The 24,569-nt window shown below is 46.1% G+C and overlaps 2 protein-coding genes across 3 annotated transcripts in view; both read right to left on the bottom strand.

Annotated features, from left to right (window-relative positions):
• Positions 1–23,413, bottom strand: part of Poc1b (POC1 centriolar protein B) — a 99,086-nt gene extending 75,673 nt beyond the window's left edge. Inside the window, exons 1-4 of one of the 2 annotated variants that reach the window (XM_021174527.1) lie at positions 23,274–23,413; positions 22,622–22,706; positions 5,620–5,791; positions 1,008–1,187 (exon numbers count right to left, since the gene is read on the bottom strand). In XM_021174527.1, coding sequence (XP_021030186.1) covers positions 1,008–1,187; positions 5,620–5,791; positions 22,622–22,706; positions 23,274–23,288 — 452 coding nt within the window. In that variant the 5' untranslated portion in view covers positions 23,289–23,413. The remainder of the gene's footprint in view (positions 1–1,007; positions 1,188–5,619; positions 5,792–22,621; positions 22,707–23,273) is intronic. The other variant, XM_021174528.2, reaches the window with a different exon arrangement.
• LOC110303431 (polypeptide N-acetylgalactosaminyltransferase 4) lies at positions 17,163–22,341 on the bottom strand. Its single transcript, XM_021174526.2, has one exon. It carries the CDS (start codon positions 22,081–22,083, stop codon positions 20,347–20,349), a length of 1,737 nt encoding a protein of 578 aa, XP_021030185.1. The 5' UTR covers positions 22,084–22,341; the 3' UTR covers positions 17,163–20,346.
• Positions 23,414–24,569: the final 1,156 nt, after the last annotated feature.

Raw genomic sequence — 24,569 nt, 5'->3', positions numbered from 1 at the left:
CCCAACCGCAGCTGGGCTTCTGACACTTTTTATTAAAGGAGCCTCAGCTTTAACTCTCCATAGCCTCATTCGCCAAGCGGGGAAGCAGATCATGCCTTCCTCTGCACGAAGCCAAAGCAACCCTGCCTCACACAGCTTGGTACTGGCAGACTCGGGAGCCTCAGGAGAGCCTCCGTGAGCCCTCACCAATCTTTCATTCCTAAAAGGACCAGTGCTGTGCTGACAACCCTGGAAATGTAGTGTGCGTTCCTTGCTGTGCACCTGTGCAGTTCTTTTCCAGCCTGGAACCCCTCCCTCAGGTCCTCAGCTCAGGTTCTCTACTCGAGTAATTTTCATTTTTACAAGCTGCAGCCATCAGTGGTGGAGCTGTGCCCTGGGGGTTCCTTTCCTGGTGTCCCAGGACGGTGCTCATCTCTCAATGATGGATGCTCTAGTGTCTATGCTCTCCTTGTCTGCAACTTTAACAGTGTTCACATGCCTCGCCTCACCGAGCTTCACACGGTTCCTACCCTGTGGCTCTCTTACTGCAGATGTAAGGCCAGGAAGCGGTGGCCATACCATACCCATTTCTCTCACAAACAAATTAGCCCATTACTTTTTGAGTTCATTTCACTCAAGACATATTTAAAGATCTATTTAAAATGGCACAGAAGTACTGCTGTCATATATATATATATATATACACATATACATACATATATATATATATATACACATATATAAAAATCATAGATATACACACACATGTGCGCCCACGCATGCACACACACACACACACACACACACACACACACACACACACGCATGCACGCACACACACGAAACTCTAGAGCGTAACCCGCATGAGACCAGGGATTCTGGCAGTTTGGTTTATAAGTGGTCCCAGAACATAGCAGTCACAGAATAAACGTTTGCTGAGTGAATGAATGGATAAGAGCCTAGTTCCTTGTCTGGAGGTTGTGGGTGGGAGCAGGAGGATGACGGCATGAAGTACCATTTGCACTTACTTGGCACAGCGGACCCAGTGTGTGTGTCGATACAGGGAGTAGAGGAAGCGCTGACGGAACATATTCCACACTTTGATGGATTTATCTTCAGATGCTGTAACCAAAAGCTGGCCATCAGCGGAAAAGTCCACACTCCGAACTGGGGCTGTGTGTGCTTTAAATTCTGAAGACTTCCCTTTCCTGGAAACACAGTTTAACAGTGATGAATTAGTTAATTTAATATTCAGTCACCATGCAGAAGTAGAAACTTAAACAGCTTAATGCATACAAAAACCCTAAGAAAGTATGTGAAGGCCATGTGGTGTGCTGGCTTGGTTCATGGAAATCACAGCTGACCCTTGCCTGCATGGGGTTGCTTGCCCTGCCTCTACCATGCACAGCTGCATAGACACTGGGAAAAGTGGATTTTGAACCGGCAGCTACACTGCACTATGTATTGCTTTAGAAACAGCAATCTGTAGTTTAAAGAAGTTTCCATTCAGAGGAGCAAGGTTGATTAAAAGTGAGAACGCCAAGGCAAAGTTTTGAACCAGAGCCACTTGGAGTTGTGTGAGCTAACAGTCTGGGCTGGGAGAAGGTATTTTCTGTGCTACGTGTTTTTATATATAACGTCTCCTGAGAATCTCCCTTCCCCTACTCCTTGAGCCTATACCGACCAGCACCAATTACTGAGGCCCAGTGTACACCTGTGGCCTTGCTAACCCTATGGCTGTAATCTTACACTCATGAACAAAACAAAGGTGCTTTCAAGTTACAGGTCCATGTTATTTTCTTGACCGGGGAAGAAAAGATAACAGAGCAATGGAGAAGACAATGTGAGCATTGTACGTGAGCAAAATCTTTTCTTTCTTTCTTTTTTTTTTTTTTCCCCCGAGGCAGGGTTACTCTGTGTAGCCCTGGCTGTCCTGGAACTCACTCTGTAGACCAGGCTGGCCTCGAACTCAGAAATCCTCCTGCCTCTGCCTCCCAAGTGCTGGGATTAAAGGTGTGCTACGCCACCACCACTAGGCTGAGCAAAATCTTTTAAAATGTAGATGTGGGTTGGTACCTCTGGAGAAGCCCTTGCCTACTCCTACTCCTACGTGTGAGTGTACTCTCTTCTTCCTGAAAACTCTCTTGTTAACATGTGCTAAATAAGTTAAAATCTCTGTAAACACCCCAGGCTCCTCTTCACTTCAAAGAAAAATCAGCTGCTTGGAGGTGCTGAGATCTAAGGGGAATGTTGGGAAAGTATCAGTGTTATGTTTTCAAGGCATGGCCACGCTGCACTCTAAAGAGGACCTGGTCACTTTGGCATTTAGAAAATCATTCCCTACACAGTATGTGGGGAGACTGCCACGATACTCGAAAAAGAAAAGACAACAGAATTTAGCCAGCCATCTGTCTAGGTTCTCAAATCTCACATGCTCACCACATGACATGCAAGCACTTGCAGCTCATCCTGTGGTTGCTGCCTTGGGACTGGAGCAACAGCAGCATACCTGTACAAGAGGGGCCAAGAGAAGCTACACGCAGCTTCTCCTCCATGCATTACCTCAACAAACCCCGTGGTTACCTCTTCTTACACATGCCCTGAATAGCCTTCTTCTTACTACACCAGTTCTGCTTGCCTTCAGGAACTCATATCCTTAGCACCCTTCACCTAGATTACTGCCAAAGCCTCTTAGACGGTCTCCCGGCTCGGCTCTAATCCTCTCCACATCTGCCCCCCAGTCACCTACATTCTGTGCCTGTCACTTGTTGAAAGGTAATGCCATGCTCATAAAGCCCCAGTGTAAACATGAAACTGGCTCTCTCACCATAAAGAACAACGCCTTACGCTCACTGGCAGGATACCCTGCCACTGTGGGGAACTTTGTCCCCAGTGTGGCCACAGTGCTTCAAACACAGCTGTGCCTCTGCAGTCCTGCTGAGGAAGACTGTTTCCCAGCTGGGACCTCAAACCACACTGCTGCTGACCTGCAGCAAGGAGTTGAATGACTGCGGAATATCTTGACTTTTAGGTGATTTCTCTTCTCCTAACCAGTGAGTGTTCTGAGGACAGGGATGACATTACTCTCTGTGAGACCACCGTTTCACATATGTCAGGGACACAGGAAGAATTCAACAACAGTCTGTTGAATTTCACTGGGAAGACTCAATACTTTAAAACTTCTTGGATTCAGTCTGGTTTGCTCATCCAGATGCCTATAGGGGCAAATGTCACTTAATCATTAATTTCTATCACCAGGCATATGATAATACATATTCAGTGACTGATATTATCGATCCAGAACAGTATACTCAGGGATTATATTTCAGTTCATTTTCAAGGGGAGCTCTTGCGAGAAGGAATCAGGTACACCTTAGCTTGCGGCCATTCAATCCTCGGGAGAACAAAGGGAAGGCTTACCCTGTGCAGTGACCAAGAAGCCACAGCCACAGTCAATATCATAAAAACTACTTCCTGCACTCCAGGCTACAGCACACCCTCAGACTACACACATCCTTTCTAGGGCCTCCCCAGGGGGCCTGGCCTGACCTGGGCTCTGCTGCTCCAGAAGCTCAGCAGATGCCAGCGTAGCAGAGTTCCTGTGCTGTTGGCTGGGCTGCTGCCTTGATCCTCTGTTCTGAATCCAGTCTGACTTCTGTGACTTACTCTGTCCAGCACGAGCAGTACTGTGCAGTCAGCACGAGCAGTACTGTGCAGTAGAGGGCCGAGTCCTTGACAAGTCCGGCAGCTTTTGCTGTTACGGTCCTGGAGCTGTCAGTCTGGGAAAGTCTAGGCTATCCCACAGGAAGAGCAGGCTCAAGGAAAACCAAGGTCCCGGACTTGTGACTGAGGCATACACTTTCAATCTGAGTGGCTGTGTGGGTAACCTCAGCCAACACCAAAATACCCCAAATACCCATAGAATAAAGAGAGGTGATAGTTTTTGGATTAAGGTGCTCATTACGGGGGATTTTAAACAGAAATAGGCAACTAATCGCTGATATATAATTCCCCATTGCTCTGGCCTGACTATGACATTTAGAAAGAGAAACCAAGGCACAGAAATACAGTCACTTTGTAGATATATACACCAAGTTAATGACTGGAGATTTTAGCACACCTACCTGGCTAAGCTTTGCTTCCTGAGATGTCCCAAATCAGTAACACACAAAAGGCTGCAACTCCTTAAACCATGAACTGTCCTAGCTTTCCAAGGCTAAGGATTTTGCAGCACATTTCTGCTTGAACCCTAAGCCCATTCCCTTTCTCCTCTGAATTTCCTGACAGTTCATGCACATTTCTGTGTCAAGTCTTGGCAAGAGTTTTTACTTCTGTTAGTATACCACTCAGATTAGCAGAATTCCCCTTGGGTGGTGGCAGAATCAAGTTGCTAGCAACAGGCAATCACTCGTAAGCTTTCTTCCTCTGTAGATGCCTGGCCCATTTAGTTACACACTGCAAATCAAAACCTGCCACAACAGAATCAAGAGAAATGCTGACACTCCAATCCTCTGGTACAGGACAGAGGAAAGTGACAGTACATATGGGATTATTAGAAAATATAAGTCTAAAAATATCTAAAGAAGTTGGAGGTCTATATGATACAAGGATGGTTCAACAAGGGCAGCTATTAAAGTTGTTGGTAGGTACAGTGAGAAAGTGGGACCATTCATTTTTTTTATGGATGTGTGAAATTTTATATACTTAGAATTTAAAACTTAAAAGATATCCTAACTACAAAAGTTTTACAATAGACAGGCAATCAGCTCATGTCTGAACAGAAGATCTATTATCAAATAATATAACTTCAGCAAATGCATTAATATAGTGTATATATTAATATATATGAATGGCTTTTCAAGACAGGGTTTCTCTGTGTAGCCCTGGCTGTCCTGGAACTTACTCTATAGACCAGGCTGGTCTTGAACTCAGAACTGTGTCTTTCTCCTCAGTGTTGAGATTATAGGTATATGTCACCATACTCAACAATGATTTATGTATTTGTCGGAAATGTTTTAAACAAGAAGATTCTAAAGCTCCAAAATGAATGATAACAATCAAAGGATGCTCCAGGCACAGGGGTGTCAGGCACAGGGTTGTCAGGCACAGGGGTGTCAGCAGGGTCTCCAGGGCCCTTAAAAAACCTGGCTGGGCGGGGACTGTGAGGCTAATAATGAACTTCTGATATATTCCACTGTGTTTCTCTCGGATTTACGTGGATATTTCTGACCATCTCCCAAAGCTTCTGACATGTTGTGCATAGCTCCAGGTTACAAATGATTTTTCAAAAAAAGGGCATAATTTTGAGTTGAATTTTGAGAAACTTGTGTGAAATAGTTTGTCTTTAAAACCAAGGCAGTGGGGTTGGGGATTTAGTTCAGTGGTAGAGCACTTGCCTAGCAAGCAGAAGGCCCTGGGTTCTATCCTCAGCTATGGAAAAAACAAACAAACAAACAAACCTAAATACATAAATAAATAAACAAATACATAAAATAAAACTAGGGCAGTATATATGCGACCCCAATGAGTACAGGTCCCTAGGGAGTTGAAACATCACTCCAAAAGGTGCATTAGGAGCAGGCAGGCCTCAGCACCTTCCACAGCTCCAACCCAGACCCCATCAGTGTTTGTACCTCTTACCTATCAAGAACCCACAGTCTAACAGTTCTGTCCCTCGAGGCAGAGGCTAATAGGTTTCCTTGTGGCGAGAACTGCAGGCTGGTTACAACATCCTTGTGGCCCACGTATCTGTAAGCTCTAGCGTGTGGCTTCAAACTCCATAGCATGAGAAAGGTGTCCCATGAAGCAGTAGCTGTCAGGAAAGAGGAGAAGAGGCCGGTGTTGAGATACATGCACGCCTTATCAATAACAAGAAGACACAGAACTTGGGGGTTGTGGGGCTGGCCAGGTAATGACAGAAATATTTTATTATTTAAAAATATTTAAATTTTATTATGGGTCTTCTAAGTTGGTAGTGCCCTGCTACCCAGCAGGGTACTAGCTGTAGTGTCTCAGGCGAGCTCAGGGGCTGTGCCCTACAAGAAGGAGCACACTGGAGCAAAGTGCATTAGTCACCCTCCCTCAGTGTTACAGAGGGACAGATGAGGTACTTAAAAAAAACTATGTGGATATGAGCTCACACGGAAGTCATATCTTAAATAACACTACTACACCCTTAGCCCAATCCCACCTGTTAATATTTTGTCTGTCTGTCTTTGGTTCTCTTTGTACATGAACACATGTGTATGCAGAGACATTTTTTTTCTTGAACCATTTGAAGATGTGTTGTATAGATCACAGCATCCTCATTCCTAAAAGTTTCTGTGTGCTTGAGCTAAGAGTGCGGCTTCTCTCCCAGTCACAGGATGGGTAAGCTTAGGACACTATCACCCACCGAGACACCCTACCTTTGTCAACTGAACCAGAAACGCTTTAAAGCTCGGTGAAATGACCTTAAAAATCTGTTTCTGCTCTGTAACTTTATGATACTTGATGATTAATCAAAAGAACTGTGTCAGAGGTTAGCTTAAAAATCGTTAAGTGGAGGAAATATGAATGTGATCAACAGTGGAAATAAATTCCTTGACAAAGGTGGATTTAACTCATGCCTACAAAACAAGTTCCGTTATACACACATCCCAGAACAGGCCCAACAACAAGGCCTCGCAGGGCCAAGAGGGCAAGGCAAGACAAACACACACGCCTTAGTCTAAATGCAGTATGAAACTGCACTTGGGTTTGGAAAAGAGGGTATTTCATGATCTGTGAGAGGAAAATTGCCACTGTCATGGGAGAAGAGATTTCCTTTTTCACATGAATCCATTCTGTATGTATTACAGATAAAATGTCATGGTAAGCTTTGAGAGAACCTAGAGTAGCTTTCTGACCGAGGGAGGCTAAGTTTGCATAAACAACATATATAAACTATTCAGCATAAAGAGAATGACATTTTGTGCTGCAGTTAAATGAAAAAAAGTTTGTTCCTTAAAAAAAAAAATCCATCGCTGTAAGCAGTGTGTGGCAGCACAGGCCTTTAAATCCCAGTGCTCGGAGGAAGAAGCAGGCCATCTTCATGAGTTCGAGGACAGCCTGCCCTACATAGTTTCAGGCTTGTCAAGGCTGTATATTTCAACAGGCTTCAACCCCTGTTGAAGAAAGAAGGAAAGAAAGGAAGGAATGAAGAAAGGAAGGAAGAAAAGAGAGAGAACCCCAAAATAAAACAAAAACCCTACCTTGCTGAGCATGGTTGATCATGTCTGCAATCCCAGCACTCAAGAGTTGGAAGCAAAAAGAGCATACATGACTTAGAGTCTAGCCTGGGCTACAAAGAGTACATTACAGGTCAGACTGAGCTACAAAGGAAGTCTCTCTCTCTCTCTCTCTCTCTCTCTCTCTCTCTCNCNCACACACACACACACACACACACACACACTACACACTACACACACACTACACACACACTACACACACATACTACACACACACACACACACACACACACCCTTATCCAAACGTTCACATTGAATGAGACACTGAGTCGGTCGGTCCCTGAGAACATGCACGGAGCAGAACTCTCCCATCATGCCGGCTGGTATCAGAAGTGGAATATACACCTATCCTTTAACTCAGCAGCTACACTCCAAGTTGTACATCAAACAGAACTATGTACATTTCACGAATAACATGTCAGTGTTTGTAGCAGTACTGTTCAAAGTACTCCAAACTAGAAACTCATTACCCATCACACAAAGTAGATACGGTCATGCAGTAGTCCTTGCATAACTAAGTCTCACTTATATAATGCCTAAGAAGCAAATTAGGAAGGAAGTTATGAACTTATGAAAACAGATTATATAGATGACAGGGAAACAGCAAAGTTTGCTTAAATAGGCATTAAGTTTATCCAACATAAACAGAGTGACTTGAAGAATGCTGCAAGAAACTTCAGCTAAGTCCATATAGTCACGGTTTGGTCAGTGGTATTATTAGGTGGTAGTGGATCTTTAAGAGGTGGGTCCCGGTAGCAGGGGTTAGGTTAAGGGGGAAGACTTTGAAGGGGTATTAGGACACCAGATCTTCCTGCCTGTTTCCCAGTCACCAAGAGGGGAGCAAGTTCCTTTGCTGCTGTGACATATCACATTAGTACAGGCCCCAAAGTGACAGAGGTGACTCGGGCACCAACAGAAACCTCCACAGCTGGAAGGCGAAACACTTTTCCTCCTTGAATTACTAATCTCAAGTAACTCGAAGCTGACAGTGACTTCCTGGTGGTGAAGCTTTCTGCCTCTAGGGTTACTTCAACAGGTATATCTCACAGAAAACAGGGAGGAAGCATAAGAAAGAAACCGACTCCAAGGTCACCATTATGCAGTCTGGATGGGACGGTGATCTTAAAAGGTCTGAGGCTGTGGAAATTGGAGGGGTAGAAACTATGGGGTTTGTTAGTGGATTTGATGAAAAGAAGAAGGATCCTGGGACCACGAGCCCAGGAAAACCCAAAGGCTACTTAATGAGACAAGAAAGACCAGGATAAAAGGGGCCTAGGGCAGTGGTTCTCACCCTTCCTAACACTGCGACCCTTTAATTTGGTTCCACATGTTGTGATGACCCAATGATAAAGTCATTTTTGTTGCTATATCATAACTGTCATTTTGCTACTGTTATGAATCATAATGTAAATTTTTGGGGGAGATAGGTTTGCCAACCAGGTTGTACCTCACAGGTTGAGGACCACTGGTCTAGAGACAGGATGGGGTGGGAACGAAAAGTTTGTCCAGATGCAGTAGACTGGAGAAGCTAATGAGCTATAAGTGCAAGTGTCAAGTAGAGAGTATGTACCTGCCTAGAGACCAGGAAGATGTTTTAACTTCAGTCAGACGGCTAGAAGATTAGACTAGACAATCAGATTTAAGTGACGTCTACCATGTATGATATGCCAGCAACAAAGATGCTTCAGTCACAAGTGTAGCTTGGTATACTTCACGTTTTCTCTTACATTTTAGGAAAACAAAACATAAAAGCTACTAACTTTTTTTTTTTTAAATAGGGCTGGAGAGATGATTCAGTCATCAAGAGCACTGGATGTTCCTCTAGAGGACCTGGGTTCACTTCCCAGCACCCACAGACAGCTCCCAACTGTCTATAAACCCAGCTCCAGGGGATTCCACACTTTCACGATGCATATAGGCAGGCAAAACACCAGTGCCAATACAATAATAAATAATAAATTATTTAAAACAGAAAAGAAAGCAAAGCATGGTGGTGCACACCTTTTCCCCCAGCACTACAGAGGCAGAAGTAAGCAGATCTCTGGGAGTTCGAGGCCAGCCTGGTCTACATGGCAAGTTCCAGGATAGCTAGGACTGTTATACAGAGAAACCTTGTCTTGAAAAAGCAAACAAACAAAGAACAACAAAGAGCAAGACTATTCATACTAATACTTATACCAACATCGAATCTCTCTCCTAAATTCCCTCCTTCCTTTGTTCTATCCCTAGCCCTCACCCTCCAGGGTCTCAGGTAGCCCAAGCTGGCCACAAGTTTGCCATGAGCCAATGATGGTCTTCAGTTCCCGAGCCTCCTGCTTCCCAGTTGTTCTAAAGTGTTGGGATTACGGATGTGTGCAATCTCGCCAAGCCCTTAATTTTCTTTCTTAATTAAGAACTGTTCTAGTAAACTCCAGCACCATTATAAAAATAGTTTGCAAATATGAATATCACTGTAACCCTAGAATTAGCTTTCATACACTTCTAGGGAACCACACCCTATGTAAACAGTGCCACATCACTTAAGATGTCAGAGCTTACAGCATTCACCATTTGACTGCTCTATTTTAAGATAAAATGTCCAAGGAAGGATGCTAAGGCAAATGTTAGCTAGTAAATATACTAATCTAATCTAAGAAAAACTTATACACACACACACACACACACACACACACACACACACACACACACACACAAATACATTATCAAAATGCCATCCATTGTTTGAAAAGTCTTTATTAGGACATTGTGATGGTTTGTATATGCTTGGCCCAGAGAGTGTCACTATTAAGAGGTGTGGCCTTGTTGGCGTAGGTGTGTCACTGTGGCCCTGGGCTTAAGACCCTCATCTAGCTCTCTGGAAGTGAGTCTTCCACTAGCAGCCTTCCAATGAAGATATAGAACTCTCAGTTATGCCTACACTATGCCTGTCTAGATGCTGCTGTGCTCCCACCTTGATGATAATGGACTAGACCTCTGAACTTGTGTATAAGCCAGCCCCAATTAAATGTTGTCCTTATAAGAGTTGCCTTGGTTGATGATGTAAAACCCTAACTAAGACAGGCATAGATGAACAAAGTCTTGTTTTCCCAGTTAGGTTTCTCTGTTGCTGTCATAAAACAGTAACCAAGAACAACTTAGGAGAGGAACAAGTTTATTTCATCTTACAACTCCCAGGTCACAGTTGACCACTGAGGGAAGTCAGGGCAGGAACTCAATGCAGGGACCTGGAGCACAAACTGAAGCAGAGACCATGAAGGAGGGCCGCTTAGTGGCTTGCTTTCAACAGTTTGCTCAGCTTGATCCTTATTGTAGCCAAGACCACCTACTCAGGGGTGGCACAGACCACACACCCTCCCATATGAACCACCAAGCAAAAAAAAAAAAAAAAAAAATGCCCCATAGCAATACGGACAGGCCAACCTGATGGAGACAAATCTCCAACTGAGCCTCTCTCTTCCCAGGTGACTCTAGACTGTGTCAAGCATTGCTGTCTCCAGCCCTGCTGTCTTTGGGGATAAGATCACAGACCTACTGGGAAGTGTGTTTCTTCATAATAACTGGAGGGTCAGCAGGGGCTGTTGTTGCTTTTGTGTACTTGGTTTGTCACCCGAAGCCACAGTATCATTGACTGGTCAACCTGTGTTCTCCTCATCATACAGTTGACAAAAACTTACAGGGTTATCTGTCACAAGTACTGCTTTCTAGAGCTAGGTGTATAGCGGCATACTCTTGTAATCTTTCAGCATGTGGGGCTGAGGGAGGGGGACTGGGAACACAAAGCCAGCCAGAGCTACATCACAAGATCCTGTCTCAGAAAGCCAAAGCTGAAACAAAACACAATATTACTTTCTAAAACTAGATGGCATTTTCTTCTGTTTTAGCAGGGCCCTAACATTCTCTCATGTGTCCTTTCAGTTGGTAAAATCAGGAGCTGATACAGAACCTGAATGCTAAGAAGAAACTTCCCTCTCCTTGGACAGGACAACAACCGGGAGTGGGAATTCTGTGCGCTCGTGGACATCGTGTGTTGTTCTCATGCACACTGTATGTGAGGGACGGCAAGCATTCACTCTTCTGCCGTGGGAGCTTTTGTTAATATATAGAAATACGCTGTCCCCTTTCCTGGTCTTGGCACATCTGAATGTTGATAATTCCAAGCCTACGAAAAGATTCTAAGCCTGTGCAAAAGACCATTAATGATTTCTAATCAAGTTAGAACTTAGTCACTCATGACTAAGAGCTCTGTCCCTACTGAAACTTACACTACAGTTTAGTCCCCAGGTAGCAGTGTTCATCAGTGGTGGGGCTTTAAGAAGTACTTGGAGTCCCGTAAATTCTGCCCTCCAAAGAGATTAACCTGCTCTGTTACCTAGGAAGTGACACCACACACAGACACTGTTTTGAGGCTGTGCTCAGTAAGTTCTCAGGACCCCAGCCTGTCCTACTCCACATCTGGAACTGCTCAGCCAGTGCACCCACAGCTGCTGCTGTCCTACTTCTCTGCTGTCCTTGAGGGAGGGTGTGGCTAGGAAAAAAGCCAAGGTGTGGGGCTCACCTTGTGTGCCGCTCAGTCTACAGAGCCTAGGGTTTTACACTCCGGCTCAGTGTCTGAAAAGGGCACACTGTGTGCTGAAATTACCCTATTCAGGTTGACTGCACACGTGTTGCTTTCATAAACACATCATTCTGATAAATCTGTAACAGTTATTGCTGGGTGGAAGTCAGAGGACAGATTCTAGATTCTTCTAAAGAGGTCCACATCCATATATGTCTTTAACATCATCACTACCACCACCACCGCCAATACCACCACCATCGTGTGTGTATGTGTGTGTAAGAGAGGGAGGGAGAGAGAGAGAAACAGAGGGAGACACAGACAGACAGACACTTATATCATAGGACGAGTGTGGAGGACAGAGGATGACTCTGGAGTCAGTTCTCTCCTTCCATCATTATGTGGGTCGTGGGACTCGAACTCAGGTTGTCAGGCTTACATGACAGGCGCCTCTGCTTGCTGTGTCATCTTACTTAACCCATGACCCATGTCTATCTTTATACATTGAATTATATGGTCTCTCAGGTCTTTTCATTCTACAGTCAAGAGGAGCCAGCTAATTCAAATCACCTTCAGATTGAAAGCCCTGACTTTTGCACAATTACTTCAGAAGCCCTTCTGCAGTTTCTGCTTCAGCTCTTTGCTAGCACAAGTCCGCAGGCCCACACTCAGAACTGCTCCTGCAGTTTAGCATCTCAGTGGCCTTTGGGCCACAGCAGAGAGCAGCAGATTGCCTTCCTTAGGGAAAAATAAACACGGAAATGATAAGGCTTTCTCTGTCAATCATTAAAAAAGTACAATGTAATCCTCGGGTACACACATTGATAAACCCAAATGGACGAGGGCTGGCCTGTAGAATCACAGTACTCTAACTGCAACTATAAATGTAAATAGTTTAATATGTTCAGAGTCTGTTTGTACTACCCAAGCACTGAACCACACTTTCATTAAGTAATGGCCCTGACTGAAATGCTCTCTGTCCTGGAGGAGGAAAAACAAACTCAAAAGTTCTGTGTGTAAAGGGTCTGCGGGTGCTGTAAAACAAAAACCAAAACTTTAGGAAAGACAACCTGGAGAGGGAGGGAGGGAGGGATGGGGGAAGGAGGGAGGAGGGGAGGGAAGAAGGAGGAGGAGGAGAAGAGGAGGAGGAGGAGGAAGAGGAAAGAGACAGACAGACAGACAGATAGACAGACAGGCGCTGGAAGGAGGGAGGACGGGAGGAAAGAAGGAGGAGGAGAAGAGGAGGAGGAGGAGGAGGGAAGAGACAGACAGACAGACAGACAGACAGGCGCTGGAGAAAGGGAGGATACAAACACACACGTTCCTCCGTGCTCCTTGCTTGGCTTCCTCCAGGTATGAGCAGAAGCTAAGCCTTATGTCTCTGCGCTCATCAATCATGGAGTAAACTTACACTCCCATGGTGCTTTGCATATCTGCTTAGCTAAAGGTCCTGCACAAGGTTTTAGCTCCTTCCTCAATGTGACCTGAGAAGCATGGACTCGTGATCTCCTTTACAGATGAGGCCTCCTTAACCATTCCAACTTCATGGCTGCCTGGGGACACCAAGTCTCCTGAAAGCCTTTTTCCGTTCACAGTTTACCCTTTTTGGATCATGGCTGACTCTCTGTTCCAACTCCTATCCCAATTAGTTTATTCAAAAGGACTACCTAAGGGTGGTGAGCTGGCATGCCCAATACAGTGTACTTTGCCTCGGAAAGATGAGGGCCTAGGTTCACCAACCCCCAGAAGCCACATTTAAAAAACAAAACAAACCAACCAACCAAACCAGGCATACTGACCAAGTCAATGCGCTTCCTGTTCAGTGAAAGATCCTATCTCAAAAAATAAAGGTAAAACAGAATGAGAAAAGACACCTGACATCAACCTCTGGCCGCACATACATGTACCCACATAACCAAACTGGTAAGTGCATACGCCACACACACACTGCACATCACATAGACAAAACCAAACAAGGTAGAAATGGCCCCTGAGGCTGTCTGCAGTCCTCTGGCCTCCACAAATAGGTGTGCATAGGTGTGCTTCCACACCCCCCCAGTATCTGCCCTATTAACATATGAGGTGGGGGAGGGGTTCTGTTATTGTCGTAAAAGGCCAAATTGCTAAGTGAGGCATTCAAGTGGAGAATCAGACAAAAAAAAAAAAAATCACATACACATAGGGAAAATGTAATTAAAATTTGTTTCCTTTTATCTTAAATATTCTCTTCTTATACACTATATTCTGATGACAGTTTCCCTTCCCTCTATTTCTTTCAAATCTTCCCCACTTCCCTGCTGGATCCACGCCCTTTAAATACATTTTTTAAATCCCTTTGCGACTGTGTTGAGGGGGATGGCTAACGATTGCATGCAGCTTTGCTGTCCAGAGATCTGTGTAAACTGGGTGGTTATGGGTTTATAGTGTGTGGGATGGTGTGCGTCTGGCTCAAATATTATCTCAGAAATCCCAGGATGGCTGGATTTTTGCCTGGAGAACGAACAGGGAGAGTGTGGGAGAGATGTGTTGCAGGCTGCACAGTGAGACCCATTTGTGAGGAGCCTCAGTGGCGCAGGTGATGGAGGGGGTTGCTCCTGACAAGGTCCAGCGTGTGACCATAGTGAGCTACTTAAGCGGCAGGGGAAAGGAACGGGCCCTTCCCTCACTCTGAACTTTCACCACCTGTTTGCCCCGCTCACCCCTCCCTTCAGCATGTACCGCCCCATAGACGGTGCCTTCTGAGTTATCTTCCACGATGTGACTCTTGCAGGCTTTCCGATTCTTTGCCTATCTCTTTTGATCTAATCCCAGCGCTAGGAAGGACCCAGGCATAGGCCATCTGCTTCCATTCTCCTGCTTCTTCCCATGACTACATCCCTTCCTTTATCTCCTAGCACTCAGCAAGTCTAGTTCACGCTCCTCCTGCACACCCGTCCTGCGCACCGACCCTCTGACCCTCTTCTGAGGGTCCTACAGCAGCTCTAAAGAGCTTTCCTATCTGCTTTGTTTTCATACAGTAGCCATAAGATAAGTTTGCAGCATAAATCAGATCTGATCGTAAAAGCCCTCTGAGTCCCCAAGCCCTCTTCCGTTTCCTGTGGCTGCCATAACAAAGTACCACTAACTCAGACCGTTAAGACAACAGCAGTTGATTCTCCGCAGTTCTGGAGGCCAGAGGTCAAGGTGTGGACAGAAAAAAAAAAAAAAAAATCCAGTCCCTTCCAAAGACTCTGGAGAGCTCCATACCCTCTTTCTCTGTGCATCTTCTGTGACTGCCTCCTGCAGTCTGCCTCTGGCTCCCTATAGCTTGGCCTCTCTTTGTTTGTTTTGGGTTTTTTTGTTGTTGTTGTTCTGTTTTGTTTTTGTTTTTGACTTGTTTGGATTGGGGATTGGGTATCTCTAAGTAGTCCACAGGAATCTAAACTCTCGATGATCCCACCTCGGTCTCCTTAATGCTTCCCTATGATTACAGGCGTGTGCCACGTTGCCTGGCTGATAACTGTTTTGGTTTGGTTTTTTTTGAGCCTGCATTTCACTGTTTCCCAGGTAGGCCCCATGCTCAGCCTTTTAATGCTACATTACAGGCGTGAGCTACTGGGTGTTCTTCTAAGAGTACTTGTAACAGAATTTACCACTGAGATGATCAAACCTCAAGGCCATAAATTATAACCACAAAACGCTTTTTGCCTAAATAAAGACACATTGTAGGGACGAGGGGACATAGGACACACAGGGACAAAAACAGCAAATCTTCTGTAGGGCCACCAGCAGCTGCTTGTAGACTGAGTCCTAGCTAAGGTGAGCTCTGGCTGCCTGTTCCACGAGCTCACCTATCTCCCTTCGAGTCCCAGGCTCTAGCCTCTCTGGGCATTGTCCTACCTCTCTCCTTAAGACAAGGTCTTTCCCACCCCTGGTCTTTTCCTACACAGCCTCCATTCTGCTGTCTCCATAGTTGACTCCTGCGTTGGGACCTTGCTTCCTTTATCTTGTACTCCGTTTTGATTGCCGCCTGCAATCTGTTCCTTCTCCTCAGCGCTGACTGTTCTGTCATAGTTGACAGGCACACAAGGATTTGTGGGTTTCCTTCGCATATTTGTCTTTCCTACTGGACTATGAACTCCTCATATCATTTTAGAAACACATCTGTTTTGTTCTCTTGTACACATGCATCTCTAGCACACCTGTCCCACCTCGCACACGGAAGCATGAACTAAAGGATTATTAAACCAACAGTCCCTCCCTTCCCCGTTTTGAATAGGTTAGAGAACTGCAAACAAATGACTTCAAACCCTGAGCAGACGGTCTGGGACACCTCTTAGCTATTTGTGCCCCACCTAGCCTGGGCAAGTCATAAAACTGAGCAGAAGGGAAAAGATGTACCTGATTATTATTAGCAAATAATAAGGATCTTTCTGCCAGGGGTACAGCTATGTGACCAAGGCACTCACCCCTTCTTTTGCACTCTCTGTCTTCTAGCCAAAGGGCTGGACAGTAGGTCCTCAGAATTTCCAGGAAATAATGATATAAACTGACTCCCCCACCCCCTTGACATAATACTGAGCTGCAGAATTAATGTATGCATTACAAAAATCTCTCTTTTGGGATGCCTGGGATTTCCCAGGCTCTAACCTCCCTCTCCAAAGCCCTGACAACCATGAAAAAATACCCTGTGTACAATTTGTCCACTCTTCCCTTTATATTCATGGAATGGAAACACGGAGATACAACCTGACTAACAAACTTAAAAGTTGCTTAGAGAGGGAGCACCGGCATTTACAGAAACTCTTTGTGTATAATAACAAGAGAAGTACTTAAAATATTAATACTTATCCTTGAATGGGGCCCCAATATATCTGATGCAAGCAGGGTACACAGAATAAACATCTTCAGGACAACACATCTCACTGGAGAGAGGCAAGGATACAAGGAATTTGTTAAGAGGTGGAACAAGAGAATCAGAGTTCAAGGTCACCCTTAGTTGCAGAGCAAGTCTGAAGGCATCTGGGGCTCATGGGACCCTGTCTCAGATTAAAGAAAAACCACTCATGCTACCTGTGGAAAGGAACTGCACTTATATTAAGGGGTGCGGCTGCATGGTTTAGGGGTCAAATGTTTTCTATTCAGCCCAAGATTTTGAAAGGAGGAGTGCCCATATGCTCAGGGACCCACTGTTTCCTTGAATAGTGGACAAAATGGGCTCCAGAGATTCTTATCGCTTCCAGTTTGTTCGTAATTCATAATAGCACTAACACCACTTCCTTCTGGGCTGATGGTCAGGCAGGAAGCCCGACTTATACCCTGCCTGAAGTTTCAGTTAAGTAAAACTATCACAGTTATAGAACTATCACACACACCCCCCATTAATGTGTACATAGAAACATTAATGCCATAGACTAAAATCATCAGAATCGGTTTGCAAAAATAATTAGGCATACATTTTATTGCATGTCTTCACCAGTATTACAGACACCATTAACACAAAGAAACAGTCACTGCTCAAAAGACAGAAATCTGGACCTCAGCTTTGTGCCCACTCAGAAATCTTGTTAAAACAGCAATTCCAAAAGACAAGTCAAATCTAAATTCTATTCATTAAAACCGAGACGATTAAAATAACTGAGTATACAGCTTAAAAACAAATCCTTTGCCTGGAATATTTCAATCCGCTAACATCAGTGCACATGCAAGAGCCTACTATTTACTGGCTGAATAACCACAGTTTCCCTTCCAAACAAGGCGTTACGGTTAAAGAGACCCTTCTGATGACTCTGTTACCATTTCACAAATAAAAACAAGTGCTAAGATGCTCATGGAGCCAATCTATTCACAGGACTGATGAAGTAAACAATAGAATGGGAAACTCCTTGCTCATCAAACATTTTTCTAACATCTAAACATGTAAATTCTATAGCAAAATGGAGAACTTAGGTGGCTGGCCAAAAACTGGAAATAAGTGAAAGCGTCTCTTGCATGTTTCACTATGGTGCGCGTTTGGAATGAAATTGGACCATGTCTGCATATAAAAACACAACTCCAGTTTACTTCATTATGTATAGTATTCTGAGTTATATTCTTCTGAATTACGGACAGAAATAAACTACCAGCCTAAAAAGGACCGAGGGGCCATAACCACCTATAGAGAGACAGGTAACACAGGAGGAAAGACTCTAGTCTCAAAAGCCTCTTCTCTCTTTTGCTAGGGGCACAGAGATACTAAGTAAAAGTATTTTCAATAGTCCCTTCTAAATTGCATCCATTTAATTCTCTCATGCGACACAGGGCTAGCCAGAACAAACAGCAAAAAGGTGGGGCAAGGTGAGAATGTATGTTGGGGAATTTCCTCCTGAATGAGCATTTATGTATATTTCCCTTAAATAAACCCAGGGCCAACCATTGCTCATGGAATCTCTAGCCAGGTGGTCCATAAACTGTAAGGATGCTGGGTGACTTACAAAAAAGTAGTAAGAGATTTTCATTCTAAGAATCAGTGAGAAACAAAACAGCCACAAGAACACACAACCCTTCATGCTTTCAAATGCTCACCCTAAACAAGCTACCGAAATTCAGAGTTTTCCCCCTCTCCATCCTGACAAGTGAACACTGAAAACAACTTTCTTATGAATTCCTGTGGGCTGGTTCTCTATGGAGCATGCATTTTCAAATCAAAGTCAAAAACCTGAGACTCACTCCCAAAATTTGGGCTGTGCTGTCTGGATAAAATGTTAGTAGGGAACTAGTCAAAATATGGCAAAACGTGTCCTTCTGAAATAATTTAGTTTGGGAAATATTTATACTCTTAGTCAAAAGAATTGCTTTGAAAGTTTAAAACTTTCAAAAAAGCACAGTCAGTCCAACCGTTGTCAAAATAAAATGAGTAGAAAACTAGCTCTCATGATATCCTGGGAGAAACTCACCACTTCAGGGGAGCTCAGCTTGAGCAAATGTAAAAATCGCTTTTCCATCTCCCAGACTGAAACTGACCAGCTAGCTGCTCAGCACCACCCACGTTAAAAGGAAAGACACAGAAGTGCTTCTCCAAGTTGCACAGGGGTGAGGGGCCCAGAGGGAGGTGCAATCGACCTTTAGGGATCCTCACCAACCAACCCAGCGAGGCAGAAGAGGAAACTGAGGCCCAAGCAAGAGAAACAACCCCTTCCGCTGAGACATCTGCTCACACACGGTAAGAGCTGCCCTGGTTCCCTTCTGCCTTGTGCTTTCCAGGAGCTCCAAGGCACCAATCAACAATGACCAAGACAGACAGTTTCCCCACTGCTGTAAAGAGGAAGAAGCCTCTCCATTTCCAGGTCAGCGCCCACTCTGGGGGGAGTCGAACACTCTCTGCAGAACTGGGCCGGCCCTCTTCAGTTTCACACATTTCAGTAAAGGCATTTGGGGTTAGCTACGGGGAAGTCTCACTTGTGTTGACTTCAAACCATTAGGCATTAAGAAGAAGGGAGGCCCAGCCTTCTGAATGAGCTTCATTCTAGGACATCCATAACTAAGAAGGTGCAATCAGAAAATGCCCCATTACTCACAAACAAGTTCACGGAGAATGCAGCTTACAGAGTGGGGTGATGTGAGGTATTGAGATATGGGTCAGTTCACTCCAAGGGCTCACGGTTACAGAGAACGGAAGGTGAATGTCACACTTTCTGAGATACCTGTCTGCCAAAAAAGACCTCCAAACCTCCTGTGGTGGCACATGCCTGCAATCCCAGTACTTGAGAGGTGGAAGCAAGACTCAGGAGTTCAAGATCTATCTCAAAATAAAATAAAATAAAATAAAATAAAATAAAATAAAATAAAGAAGACCTCCAAACTTGCATTCAAGACCAGGACCCTCTTCCAATGAAACATATATCAACCCCAGGCCTTTTCCTCAAGATCAAATTTCTTCAACTTTTATTTCACCAAAGACAAGTTGGCTTTTAAAAACCTAAAATGTAATGTGCTGGCTGAAAGAATGTAATCAGAAAGTAATAGTTCTAATTACACATTCACATGTTTTGATAAAGAAAAGAAAAGAAAAGAAAAGAAAAGAAAAGAAAAGAAAAGAAAGGAAAAGAAAAGAAAAGAAAAGAAAAGAAAAGTACATGCAATATATTTACCAATCAGAATGAATCATACCCCATTTTGTCTGGACTTTTATGTTCTAAATATTAAGTCTTGCATGTAGTTTGTGGTGCTGTGGGTCAGACTCAGGGTCTTGCACATGCTAGCTAAGCATTCTACTGCTAAGCTACACCCACACTTCAGTGTTTTGTGCATCTCAGTTCACAGCAGCTTTCTTTAAGAAGTTGCAGGAGACCATATCGACAAAGCTTTAAATAAAACAACCCAAGAGCAAAGAAGGCACTTTGAGATATTGAGCAGCGGTGCTCTGTGTACGCAGCTTCAGAGTGATATCCCCAGATGAACCACGGCTTTCCAGTGTTCTTACAGACAGCTGCCAGGTGACTTCTGGTAAAATACAGTCATCCTGGGGCACGGTGACTTTCCGGAGGCTACTGTCAGCTCCCGGAGAGAAGGCGCTCTGCTGCCAGCCTATTTCTCAAACCTCCAGAGCTGGTTTTTATCAAGGGCATCACACGTTTTCATATGGACACTAGGTCGGCCCTCAGCTGTCCGGTAAGCACTAAGACACAGTCTTGTGTGAGGGTGAAAAATCGTTCCGTCTTCTTTAAAATGCCAAATGATGTTCACTGGAACAGGGAGCCCGTCTTTGGGGCAGTTTTGCATCCCTACATAATCCTTTTGTTGGGGGACCTCTGCACATAATTCAGTCACGGAATTGAATCTGATTTCTTTGTTTGAAGTATATTCAAAGAACTGATTGCCTCCTTGACCATGGCATCCAAACAACGAAAGATTTGCCCCCGTAGGGTTGTTGTCGGGAGCGTTATAATCTAAGCACTCGGAAGAGATGCCCATGCTGCGGATGGCTCCGTGCCAGCCAGGTCTATCCTCGGGGACGTGTAAATTAGAGAACACATTTTTCAAATACCAGTCGAAGCTCTTACATTTCAGCCGTTCCCTCAGTAACTTCCTTTCAGAAAGATCGCCATAGGCCTCTTTCCGAGCTGGGGGGTTTCGGTTATAGAAATGCTCTTTGTATTCATCCATCCACACTTCGGCCGCCCGCGCGGTATTCTGTAGGAAGTTGGGGCGAGCATAGGGCGCGCGCTTGGGAAACACATGGCCCACGTGCGAGCATGGGTGGATCTCCAGCTTGCCGCCACACTGCCAAACCCTGAAAGACAGCTCAAGGTTTTCGCCTCCCCAGACTTCCATGCCAGTGTCATAGGTGCCCAGGTACTGAAAATACTTCTTGCTGACAGCAAACAGTCCTCCTGCCATGGTGGGGGACCTGATGGGGTCAATTCTTGACGTCCGCCTGTCCCTTTCATGTTTGGGGACAGAATGCCACTGGAAGGTCAAACGCCAGTCAAACCCACCAATCATGGGCTCCCCGGTCTGCATGTAGAATTCGAAAGTGTTCCAGTCAATAGTGTCGATGACAGGACATACGATTGCGGTTTCATCTCTACTGATCCTCTCCAAAAGTGGTTCCAACCAACCAATGTTACACTCACAGTGACAATCCAGGAAAGTGAGGACATCCCCGGTGGCAAAAGTGGCCCCAATTAGACGGGCCCTGACCAGCCCCTCTCTCTTATTGGTTCTAATCAAGCGAACTCTCTCCAGGTTGCTGATGTAAGTTTCAAGTTGCGCCTTCAAATAAATTCTATCACTCAAGTCATCCACCAAGATGATCTCTTTTAAAAGCACAGCTGGAGAAGTTTCTAAAACACTGTGAATGGTCCGAAGCAGAGTGGACCAGGCTTCGTTATAGAAGGCGATGATAACGGAGGTGGTGGGGAGCGACCTGTAGTGGAACTTCTTGGCTTTACACTCATACATTCTTTTATCCTCTATGTGGCGGTGCAGGGAGATCCTGTCACTGAGGTAAATGTTGATGGCATATCTCTCAATGAGTTCTTCTTGCTGCTTCAGTTCCCCCTCGTTGAGCTGGAGTTTGCTTGCTCTCCCCCATTCCCCAAGAGCATGGGAATCTGCAGGGGGCTTTGTATAAAGAGGCTGAGACAAATCCTCTTCCCTTGTATCAAGGTCCGGGAGCCTCCTTGGCCCCAGCTCCCTGGCACCGCCGGTTCCTGGAGAGGCATACAAAGTGGAGACTGAGAACTCCACCAGAATATAAGCCAGTGTTAAAAGGGCCAGCAGCAGGCAGCTCTTGCCTGCCCAGGTCCACCTCACGGCCATCCGGATCCTCACGGGTCGTGTGTAGACGCGGCCACCGAGCCAGCACGCGGGGGAAGCGCCGCGGATCCTGAAGCTGGAGTTCCCGGCTCAGGTAGGGGCGAACTTCCGAGAAGGTTCCTCCTTTCATGTAGGCGCTCGGCTCCTTTCCGACACCGGAGTTTCCCAGGGGTCACTTGAGACCCCCTCGCTCCCCGGCCTCTGGTGGTGCTCAACTGGTCGGTCCCCACTTCCTCCTGCTCGTCTCAGAACTTTTCACAAACTCTCCAGCCAATACTCCACCCTCCTCGGGCCGATCACAAACCCCTCCCCTTCCCACTCACTCCTCCTGGTGGTTAGTTCACGAAAGTTGTCTGTCAGGCCGGGACCAGTCGAGTCCTTACCCAGCAAAGACCCAGGGACCCAGAGTGACCGGGTACATCCCATCGCGCCAGGCTCACTCAGGCAGGGATGGAAGAAAGGCTTTCTGCCAAGTGAGCTTTGGTTACTGTCAGAAAAGGAAAGAAGAAAGAAAGGAAAAACAAAAACAAAAACAACTTACCAATTTGTTTGCAGTTGGGGCTGAAGTCAGCGGAGGTGATGGCAGCTTTGTGACCTTTAAAAGAACGTTCCAGAATCGGATCCTCCTAGGATGGAAAGTTGTTAGGTTTGAAAGCAGGTGCAGAATTCCAGCTCTCAACATCAGACGTCAACGTTGCCTGTCCCCCGGGATCGAAGAGGAGGACCCCGCAGCATCAGCGGGCAGCGAGAGAGGCGTGGGCATTACAACCTGGCTGAGAGGCTCGGGCACTGCCCCAGCTTCCATCCGGAGGGGTCCCCACCATCGGGAGGAACCCCTAGCCCAGGCACCCGGGCGAGCCGCCGAGGGATCCGCCTACCGCGCCGAGCGGCAGATGCTCGCCGCAGCCTCCCGCGCCCTTTAAACCTCCCCGGTGATTCTGACGCAGGCGCGCCGCGGGAACCCAGCCGGCGAATCCCGGAGCCAGCTCCGCCTCAGCCCGGAGTGCCGGATCTCCCCGGGAGCAGCGCTCACCGCTCAACCCGGGCACGGCGTCCCGCTCCGGGGAGCTGAGCGAGCTGCGGAGCTCCGGGTCTCGGGGCTACCTCCCAGGCCTGCCAGGCTCGGCGTGGTTCCCCTCCTCCCGGTCCCGCCGCCCAAGGATGATCGGCTCCGGTAGCGGCGGGGACCTTACCAGGCCGGAGGCCATGCGGGGAGCGGACGGCGCCCGGGGCCTTGGGGGACCAGGGAGGGGTGGGGACGAGGGGGGACCGTGCGGCGCCCGGAACCGTCAGACTGGAGTGCGGGCGCTTCCCGGTCACTACAACAACGGCGGCCCAATCAAAACCCGCGCTCCAGGCGTGGCCAGACGAGCCCCGAGACGCCGCGCTCGCGCGCGCTCGCTGCCGACAGCCGAGGGCCTGGCGGGAGCGCGCCGCGGGGGTCCGCCGCGCGCGCACACAGCGAGCCCCGCGAGCGTCGGAGGTAGCGGACTACCGGGTTGGTGTCGGGAAGCGGGTTGGGACCTGGAGAGAGAGATGTGATCGGTGGTGGCGAAGCGGAGGAGAGTCGGTGATCGATGCAATCAGGATTCTATTACACCTTAAAGAGAACGGCGCCCAACTCGGCTACACCGGAGAGGGGAGCTTGGGTGCACAAGCAAGACAGTAACAGGACGCTGAGAGGAACTAAGTTCCTTGTGTTCAATTACTGGTTTTGCACAAATGCTGGCAGCACATGATGGATAATATTTTATTCACATGTTCACCCTGTTTTTCTTTATTCAATAGTATTCTATTATCTATTTGATTTATTCTGTTCTCAACCGCTTATTTGCCTATGCCTTATTAAACTCACACACAACTGAAGTGGTCAGAAGACTTGGAAGCTTTAAAGTTTCTAGACCACGTGGTTACAATAACGGTCCCCACTTTAGACATTTTTTCTTCACACATACTATCATTTGTGCTTCAGCAACAGGGTTTCAAAGCTAGAGAATGTTGTCGGTGGCAGTTTGTACATGGGAGGCCACATTTTGATGTTTCTTCACACCCCTCGACAACAAACAACAGCAATAAACCCTGCCCCGGAGCATAAAGGACTCAGCTGAAAATTACATACGGAACACAACGTCTTGGCAGTGGAATGACGTGATAAACTGGTAAGGTACATGTTGTGTGTAAATAAAAAGTGTAGTAATTACAGGTTCCCTGGCTGTATTTGCATTTAGTCTTAACCACTATATAGCAATTATGGAAGTGCAATACAGTATTAGTTTGACACATGGGTGGATGTTAAATATCTGTTATATGTTTGACACCAAGGGCTAACCTTTGTTATAAACAAAACAAACCCCTGGACGCCAACATAGTTCCCTCCCCTCAAGAACTTGGCGCTGGGATGTAGCTCAGTTGGAGAGTGCCTGACTCGCATGAACTAAACCCTTGCTTGTATTCCCAGCCCCCTCATCAACCCAACCTGGCATCAGTAA

This window comes from Mus caroli, chromosome 10 (genome assembly GCF_900094665.2).
Source record: "Mus caroli chromosome 10, CAROLI_EIJ_v1.1, whole genome shotgun sequence".
NCBI lineage: Eukaryota > Metazoa > Chordata > Mammalia > Rodentia > Muridae > Mus > Mus caroli.
Note: the sequence above shows the minus strand (reverse complement) of the source record. Positions and strands in the feature narration are given on the sequence as shown.